The sequence below is a fragment of the Ipomoea nil genome, unplaced genomic scaffold (assembly GCF_001879475.1).
Source record: "Ipomoea nil cultivar Tokyo-kokei standard unplaced genomic scaffold, Asagao_1.1 scaffold1179, whole genome shotgun sequence".
Lineage (NCBI taxonomy): Eukaryota > Viridiplantae > Streptophyta > Magnoliopsida > Solanales > Convolvulaceae > Ipomoea > Ipomoea nil.
In genome coordinates, this window is record NW_017617607.1 from 1,451,268 (window position 1) to 1,460,802 (window position 9,535).

Genomic DNA, 9,535 nt, shown 5'->3' on the forward strand with positions numbered 1-9,535 from the left:
AGCACCACAATTATTAAGGCAACCACCTGGCTAACAGTTCCTGATGCCAAACGACCGGAAAATAGTGACTCCTCGAATGAGCCAACTAATGACCTTCTTACTGTAAGTCCACTGAGGGATCTACCTAATCTTGTACGCAGACTTGTTTGGATTGAATTCTGTGCCCATTGTCCTCTCACTTCATTCACACTGTCGAGAGTGAATTGTTCAAAGTTCATAGGAAAATCTTCAACATCTAAGTTAGATTTGATTTCCATTCTGGAATCATCTTCTTTTTCAGAGGACAAAACATCTAATAGATTCCCATCAAGTGACCGTTTGACATCATATTCCTCCCAATCATCCCTATGCCATTTAGAATCTCTTATCCTCCTACAACAATTAGGCCCAAGAGGAGAGAGAGAAAGTGGTGGAGAGTATGCATTTCTATCCACTATGTCTATCCCTCCATTTTGGAAAAGCATTTCAGTTACTTTTCCATGAAAGTTTAGCTCAGAGGAAGTAGGGGTAAAAAGACTCCGAGAGAGAGTCTCCTCGTCCTCAAACAAGGGGCCATCTGTAATAATGAAGGAGTTCATCTTAAAATTTTCATCTGGAGAACAGCTCTTTACCGAGGCATATTGAGTGGACCAAGCTTCAAAATTGCTTGAGCTTCTTATATTTGCTTTCTTGTGTTCTTGTGAGGAAATGTTATGGGTGCCATTCCTTAAATAGGAAGTACTCCTAAAACTAGTGCTACCACCAATATCTAAATATTCACCAGAAAATTGATCAGAAAGAACCGTGCCATTCAAAGGTGACAATAACCGTTTCCTAACCACAGAGCCACTGGTCTCTGGTGTCTTGTCAGTAATGCTAATTGCAGCAGATGGATGAATACCATCCAAAGGGTTTTGTTCGAACAAATTGGCTGGCCTATTAGATGCTTTTGACTCAAAACCCACAATCCTTGAAGCAGGATTATGAGCTTCCCTTCCAACATTGCAAGCAAAGAAGCCACTCTTTTCAGAAGAATCAATTCTCAATTTATGCATGCTGGTTATACCATCTTTATGAATACTGAGAATATCTGGGTCCTTCAAGACATCCCTCGATGAAGTGCAAGCAAAATCTGTGGTTGTTCTACTGCTTACTTGACCAATGTGCACCCCAGTCATATCACAGTTGCTTGCAGCTACAAACCTAGCTGGAGTTTGTGCAAATGTGCTCAAGGATGTAGCAACTTCCTCAGCATAATTATTAGTTGCTACTTGAGGCACACCCATGTCTGCACTAGATTTTTCCTCAAATTATTTTCCTAAGAACCTTACCCTATCCACTAGAATAGCTACTCTTTAGCACTTATCTTATAATATTTTCATTGTCCCATGTAAAATCTGAGTTGCTCCAACCTATCACTAACAGAAATGAAGGATCCAACTAGCTACAGCTCAATCTGCATCAACTAGAGGCGCTCATACAGAAGTGTAATATGCCTAACTGGCCTTCATTTCTATCAGTATTTCGCACCAGTATCTACCTGCAAAATGTGTCACAGTTTGAAAATCAGATTCAATAGACAATCAACCAGCAAGATTATAATACATTGTGAAATCAAGTAAACAGTTTTAAAACCTCTGCCTTTGTAACAAGAAATCATAAATCATTCCACAAGATGAAGTGAAATCCTGAAAAGATTGTCAAAATCAAAGTCATCTCTTTGTTGACTGATACTGATCATTAATGAAGAAATTATTGGAAGTGCAACACCCAATTAGACCAAATATCACTCCTCAGTCATATGAGAAGACAATCCAAAGTTTTTGAAGATTACAGAACACCCAAAAAAAAAAAAAAAACCAAGGTATTAAAAAAATAGAGAGTTTGTGCAAGATCACATTTGGAAATTTCAGTTTCCCCCAGTCAGTCCTTTCAGAAAAAATCGAAATCCTTGGCTATGAAACAAATCGTCTTAACCTTAACCAAGAGCTCCTCCATAAAGGATCAATACCCAAAAAAACAAACAAAAATTTTAGAAATTTTAAAATTAAAATTAAAATTAAAAAACCCTTCGGTGTCAAAAGATTCGCAATTTCTAACAATCATCACCAGTAAATAACCGATGAGACAAATCAAAAGCTCTAGATTTCATCTATTTTTACAATTACAAGTAAAGAGGTGAGAATTCTTTAAGAAATGAGAAAAAAAGAACACAATGTTCTATCCAAATTGATGCCGTAAATCGATACCAGTAAATCTTCTCCGGATCAACATCTTCTACAACAACAGTCTACGGCAAATTGAAGCAATAATAACAATTATCAGATGCATATATATGTATATAATATATGCACAGAAACAGAAATTTCTACGGACTACGAAAAGAAAATATAAATAAATTACGGAGTATATTATCAATCAAATATTTCCTCTATCTCTCTTCTATGGTTATTTGTTTATCTTTTGGGGTTTAATAATATTTTTGCAGAAAGGAGGATATGGATTGGGTATGGTGCCACGATGGTACCAGAACAATACGCCACCCCGCGTGTTTTTTTTTTTTTTTTCCTTTTTATTGCTGCGCTCCTTGTTTTTCTTTTTCTATTTTCATGTTTTTTTTTTTTGAGAAATTTTTCTATTTTCATATTTCAACTTGATTTCACTCAACTTAAATTATTAATTGTGTTGTAAATAATAATACATGAATATTACTAGAGGAATTATATTATGATAATATCTCTTCATCATTGATAATTTTATAATAATATTAAAATTCTGTATATCTTGTATATATTAAATTGAAGAAAATTTACATCACTTCCTAACCTAATATTCTCTGTGCAAGGATTTTCCCCCATCCTCCATTGATCGGCCGCCGCCTACGCTCGTTTCGCGGAGGTGGCGCCGGTCTCCTCCTAATGCCCGGAAATGATCTTCATCAAAAATACAGTCAGCGTACCTCGCAGTAAACTGATCTCCTGTCATGGGCTCTAGGTATTTAATGATGGAGGGATTCATAACCAACATATATACGTAGTTTTCGCTACGGGCCCATGAAGGTACGGTCTGTAGGTGGTATGGGGGTATAGAATGCACATTCAAATACATGCAGATGGGAAATGTTAGGTTCTGCACCACGTAGTAGTTGCAAGGGGAAAAAAATCATGATATGCAGTGGGTCAGATTTGTATTAAAGTTGCAGCATGTAATACTGCATGTCCCCAACATGAAATCAGTAAACCAGACTTCTGTAATAATGGTCTAGCGATTAATTTAATACGCTTAATCTGAGATTCAGCCAGACCATTCTGAGTATGGACATAAGGTACATGATGTTCCACTGTGACACCCCAGAAATTCACTCTTTAAACCCGAATTAATTTCTTAATTAATTCTTTCTTGCTTTACAATTTCTTTCTTGATTTCCCTTTGGAATTAGTTAAGGGACCTAGTTTGACCAATTCCTTAGTCTTTTAATTTGGTCATTAGGTGGACCTTGTGCTTTATTTATTGTACTCTAGACTTTAAGTTCCTTCTAGTCTTTATGTGGAAAGAAGGGCCCTTTTGGTCTTTTCACAAATTTCTAACTTTAACCCTACCCTAACCTAGACACCCCAAGTCATTTTCAGGATTTCTCCTTCTCTCTACACCCTCATTTCTTACTCTACAATCCTCCTTCTCTCCAAGAAAACTCCTAGAGTTCATCTTCACATTTCTTCCAGAAATGCAAGCCAAGATTCCAACTTTCTAGTACTCCAAGACAAGAAGTGGTAAGATCTATCTTCCTACACCTTTTCCATACAAGATTCCTTCATCTTTCCCTAAATCTTTCTTTTATCGTGTTGGGTTTTGGGAGTTTGTAAAAGATCTAGCGGTGGGTGAGTTGCTAGGTTGATCTAAAGGAGTTTTTGGTCTTGCTTTGAGGTTGAAGAAGGTGTTCTTAGGCTACAAGAGGTAACCCATGCTTTACAAAACCTATTTTGAACTTGCTATGATGATTCTTGATATTCTCTTTGATGTTCTTGATGTTCTTGTGATATTTGATGCATAATCTTGTGTTTATGCATGTTAGAGCTTGTATCTAGGGTTCTTAAATGCTATCTTTTGAGATATTCATGTGTTCAAGTCATTTTCTTGTTGAATGTGAGGTTTTGGGTGTTTTGGACTTGGACTTGAAATTGTTAATTTTTTCCCCGAAGGTAAATTTGTGGGTATAGGGTTGCACCCACGGGCGGAACAACGGGTGGCTGTCCACCCGCCGTTCCACCCGCGGGTGGAAGGTGATGGACCAGCGGGCAGGGCCGCGGGTGGAGGCCCACCCATGGTTCCACTCGCTGGTACGTGTAAAAGGCGGTCGATGGGTGGTTGTCCACCCACCGTTCCGTCCACTGGTAAGTCGTTCTTTGACCTCCACTTTGTTGAATCCTTACGCAATTGTGTGTCTCCTTTGATGTTTCGTAAGTCTAGAACGTTGTCCTAAGTATCCGTGATAGGATTATGATTCTTGAATCATGCTTATGGTCCAACCTTGTGATTCGTTGGATTAATGTGAAGTCGTTGATGTTCGATTGAACCATTATGTTTATCCTTTTGATGTACATCTTTGGATTAAAGTCTATCATGGTAATCTTTGGATTAAAGTCTATTGTTGTTATATCGTTATATTGATTGTTGATTCATGTCTTTCATTGAAATCTATCGATTGAATCCCTTGATATGATCTTATACAAATGGTGTACCTTATCATGATTATTCCTTGATTAAGCTATTGTTGAGCTTATCTCTTGATGTACACACTTCGTGTGGAATCTATGCTTTGTTGTATCTCTAGATTCCGTGTGTATTGACTCTTGTTGAGATGTGGAATTGTTGTGATGGATTGGATAAGGTGGAACAGTGGACAGTGTGGGGACTTATGTGATATTGATATGTGTGGCGAGCCTCTGGCTCTGTTTGCAATGGGTCATGTTGGTGTGGGAAGCCCTTGACAGGTCGGTGGTGTGGAAAGCCCCGATCAACCATTGTGAACTGATCCGGTAGTGAGGAAAGCTCCGGGTTGCTGTTTGGATATTTATTGATTTGTGGGCAACTTGGGAAACTTATTCAAGTTGCTAGAGAAGGTAACTAACCCGTTGGGCTTGGAATCCCAATAGGGGTGTATACACTTAAAGTTGCTAGATCTGTTTCCATTGGGCTGCAGTCCGAGCCGTTGCGATGACTCTATGGTATGTGATTGATGATTTGGAGCCCTCCACACTGATCCACTATGATTCGGGTCGTTGCGATGACTCCACGATGAATAACTTGGTTTGGCTATGTCCTGCGTGGACTTGGAACGTATCATTGAATGTGATCCTTGACTTTCTATTGCTTATGAGCATGATTAATGTTATTCCTTGATTGATTATCGTATGATGTATCTTGTTGATGAGTATGTTGATTATGTCATTCTTATCGATCTGTCGAGTAATCGTTTGTTGTGGGTCTTTGATTGAGAGTGATTCCATGATGAGTCTTGTGATGTCTCTATTCCTCGTTTTAAAGACTATATATATGTACTTCCAGTCTCAAATGGTTTTTATTATATCTATATTATATGGTACTCAACGCGTATTGGTGGGTTACCAGCTTTATTCGTTGAAGGGTGTTATCCAGGTGTTGAATAGATCCAGGAGAGTGCGTTAGTGGAAGAGTTAGATAGCATAGCCCATCCTTGGTAGTTTTAGACTTGTGGCCTGTGAGCCTAGTTTATGATTCGATAACTGTTGTTTTGGATTTGACCTTAGATTCTAGCATGTGCATCTATAGTTAGATAGATGTGGCATAACATCTCCTGGTTTGTTTAGTTAGTTTCCGCTTTACTTAATCTTAATGTTTAGACTTTATCTCTTTTTCTAAGCTTTAAATGGCTTAAATTATGCTTAAAATCAGGGGCGTTACATCCACTTTGATGCCCAAGGCCATACAATAATCATTGAAAGCCGTCGACGTGAATTCTCCAGCATTATCCATTCTTATTGATTTAATAAGATAATCCAGGAATTGTGCATTCAACTCAATAATTTTCGCAACAAATTTAGCGAAAGCTTTGTTCCTCGTGGACAGTAGACTAACATGAGTCCAATAGGTGGAAGCATCAATTAGGACCATAAAATATCTAAATGGTCCAGAAGATGGACTAATTGGTCTACAAGTGTCGCCCTGCAATCTCTGCAGAAATATAGGCGATTCATGTCCAACCTTAGTACGCAACGTGCGTACAATATATTTACCTTTCGCACAAGCAACAAGTGTTATATTCTGCCAAGGATGACCCAGATGGGCATGCCACAATTGAAAAGAATGTGGATTTTTGAGTTTCATGATTAGTGCAACACATGAATTATTGGGTTGTATGTAGGTATAATATAACCCAGAAGATAAGGAGGCAAGTTCCTCAACCTCCTGTTTTTTACCAGTGATTAACTAAGTCATGATTAAGAACTCCTCATTGTTCTTAGTCTTGGTTCAATATGGAAACCATTTGATCGAATATCCTTGAAACTCAGCAAGGTTCGCTTAGATTGAGGGTACAACAAAGCATTTTCAATTTGTAGCTTTGTACTCTTAGGGAGGATGATGGATGCTCTTTCGAAGCCCACTATTTGTACATCATCATTAGAAATGGTAGTAATATTACTACTTGATTTGTTCAAGGTAAGGAAAACCTCATATCCGTAAGGATAGTATGTGTGGTTGCACTATCCACCAATCACAATGTTGGTTCATGCTCCATTGTGCGGACAACAATTTTGCAATGTTATAAGATCTGATACGTAAAAACCAAAAGGAAAAGATCAAATAAGTGATAAGGAATAACTCTTTTCGTAAAAAATAAAATAAATTCCTTCTAGGAAGTAAAACTCAAGAAGTAAAGAAATTCCTTATGGGAAGTTTGGTGCCCTTGGAAGGTAAAGGGCCCTCAGAAGGTGAAGATCCTTCGAAAGGTAAAAAAAAAAAAAACTTCGAAAGGTAAGATGCCTTCGGAAAGTAAGCAAATCAAAAGGTACCCTCGGAAGGTAACCTACATTAGCCTCGGAAGTTTACTAACTTTTACCTTCGGGGTTACTTCGTTGTTCATTACTAACTAACCATTGTCTTGGCACAAAAACAGCATGGACATTAAGTCATAAAACGATATGAAAACACAGGTTCATAAACCAAAAACATAAAACAGATCATTCTTAATCACCAAACTCTTCGAGCTCATATTTTAAAAGGTGATCATCATCATCATTCATCACTGCATTTGCTTCAGGAAAATCAGTATTAGTGTGATGAGATTCCTTTCTTGACGGTTGCTTATCATTTTTCCTGTGCATCATTTTGTAAGCTTCAACGAGATGCTTTGGTGTGCAACACGTACGAGACCAATGTCCCGTACACCCACACCGATAACAGGTTTGTGATCTTGATGAACCTTAATCACTCTGTTTCTTATCTTGGACCCAGGAGTCATTGTTTCCTTTGCCTCTACCACTTCAATTCTTTCGACCGTGACCTCTACCACGACCCTTTCCTCGGCCCCTTCTAGAATTGCTTCCCTGGGCAATATGATGTGCTTCAGGCACAGGGGAAGACCCCGCCGGTCGTGCATTATGATTTTTCATCAACAACTGGTTGTGCTTCTCGGCCACAAGAAGTGCAGATATTAGATCAGAATGCTTTTCATAATTCTTTGCCCTATACTGATGCTGGAGTACAAGGTTACTCACATGAAAAGTAGACAGGGTCTTTTCAATCAAGTTTTTCTTTGAAACTTCTTGTTTGCAGAGCTTTAGTTGCGAGACTATTTTATGAAGGGCCGAGTTGTAGTCAATAAGTGATTTATAGTCCTGAAACCTCAGGTGAAGCCAATCAAATTGGGCTTAAGGGAGTACAATTGATGACTGCTGGTCAAAACAGTCCTTCAGGGACTTTTATAATGCAAAAAGGGTCTTTTTCAGTCAAGTATTCATTTTCCAGATTGTGGTTCAAGTGGTGATGTAAGAAAATTAGAGCCTGCGCCTTCTGGGTGTCAGTACACTGTGACTTGGCAACAGTGGTTTGACTTAGTTCTTTAGACGCGAGATGAATCTCGATGTCTAGAGCCTAAGTCAAATAGTTGTTTCCGTCAAGTGCAAGCTCATTAAATTCCCTTTTGGTGATAGAAGACATAATCTACAAAACATATATCATATGTTCTCATATACATTCATAACATCGCCGATAGCAAAATAAGGAATTCGACATCTTCTAGATGCAAATCAAACTTTCAGAGATGAAGTCGAAATGTAAAGTCTGAAAGGACAAGTTAACCTTTCGGACACACATAAGAAAACATAAAAATGACCTTTCGAGTATTCAACCTTTTGGCAAAAAAAAAAACAAAAAACAAAATAACCTTTTGAATAACATGCTAATATTGCAACAATAAATTACAAAATAGCCATAATCAACGTAATTTAGCAACATCTATGCAATTTCATTTGGATGTTCTTATGTGCAGCATATATTATCTGCATACATTAAATCATCAAAATTCATGCGTACAAAGCAAAAAAAATGAATTTTTAATAAGAATGAATAAGAAAAGTAAATTCTTAGAGATAAAAAAAATAATAATAAAAGACAATACGTATAGTAATCTATTCTTTATTATACAATGTGCAATCAAGAGGGACCAGGCAAGAATTTTTTTTTTTTTTTAATATATGAACTGTGCACACAATACATCCACACACAGAAGCAAAATCACAATTTTTCGCAAAAACAAAATAAATTAGAAATCCATATTCAATAATTTACAACATATATACAAACCATACGTACATATGTAATATCATTCTTATCTAGACAATATAATATAATATATTAGGAAGACAACCGAGCATACCGTTTACCGGGGAGTATGTTGGCGATTCTTGCTAATAACGTCTTGTAATTTGGCCCATCAACTCATTAGTTCTCGCGTGATGTTTGCACGGTAATTGCCCAGATATATGCGTGTGTAGAGTAAAAGAACTAGAGATGAAGAACACAAGATATAGAGATCAACAATGTATCTCCATTTCATTAGCCTTCACTCACTTATATAATACTCCGTACAACCTTTCATATAAACAACATATATAATGGATTAAGGCTAAAGCAAATGAAAGGTCTCATGATTTAATGGCCATCAATATAAAATATTTATAACACTAGAGAATTAAATTTGAAACAAAATTGATAGTTCAGGGGACTAATTATGAATGAATTGAAAATTAAAGATAAACATTTTAAATTCTCAATAGTCGAGTAAATGCTTCTGAAATTAACTCTGAACTAAATGGTGCAAAATTTAATATAAATAACATTACTCACTTTAAAAATATAAGAATGTGAATTGATTTATCAACATTCCACTTAGCATTTTAATGAAAGCTTCTACAAATTTTATGAGCTCATAAATAATTGCTTTTTAATCCAACAAGAAAGAAATTGTTTTAATAGCAATTTTAGAGTAAAGGTAAAAAAAAGATAAAGTTTTATGAGT

The 9,535-nt window shown here is 36.9% G+C and overlaps 1 protein-coding gene and 2 long non-coding RNA genes across 6 annotated transcripts in view; 1 reads left to right on the plus strand and 2 right to left on the minus strand.

Moving 5' to 3' along the window:
* The window catches only part of LOC109183847, a 21,852-nt gene extending 19,620 nt beyond the window's left edge, over positions 1-2,232 (minus strand). The window contains exon 1 of the long non-coding RNA XR_002054643.1: positions 1,878-2,232. This is a non-coding gene — a long non-coding RNA (uncharacterized LOC109183847). The remainder of the gene's footprint in view (positions 1-1,877) is intronic.
* Positions 1-2,329, minus strand: part of LOC109183845 — a 9,102-nt gene extending 6,773 nt beyond the window's left edge. The window contains exons 1-3 of one of the 4 annotated variants that reach the window (XM_019333900.1): positions 2,229-2,329; positions 1,615-1,667; positions 27-1,519 (exon numbers count right to left, since the gene is read on the minus strand). In XM_019333900.1, coding sequence (XP_019189445.1) covers positions 27-1,265 — 1,239 coding nt within the window. In that variant the 5' untranslated portion in view covers positions 1,266-1,519; positions 1,615-1,667; positions 2,229-2,329. Of the gene's footprint in view, positions 1-26; positions 1,874-2,228 lie in introns of those variants that run through there. The other 3 variants (XM_019333899.1, XM_019333902.1, XM_019333901.1) reach the window with 3 other exon arrangements.
* Positions 1-8,866, plus strand: part of LOC109183848 — a 14,140-nt gene extending 5,274 nt beyond the window's left edge. Inside the window, exons 2-3 of the long non-coding RNA XR_002054644.1 lie at positions 4,179-4,186; positions 8,854-8,866. This is a non-coding gene — a long non-coding RNA (uncharacterized LOC109183848). The remainder of the gene's footprint in view (positions 1-4,178; positions 4,187-8,853) is intronic.
* Positions 8,867-9,535: the final 669 nt, after the last annotated feature.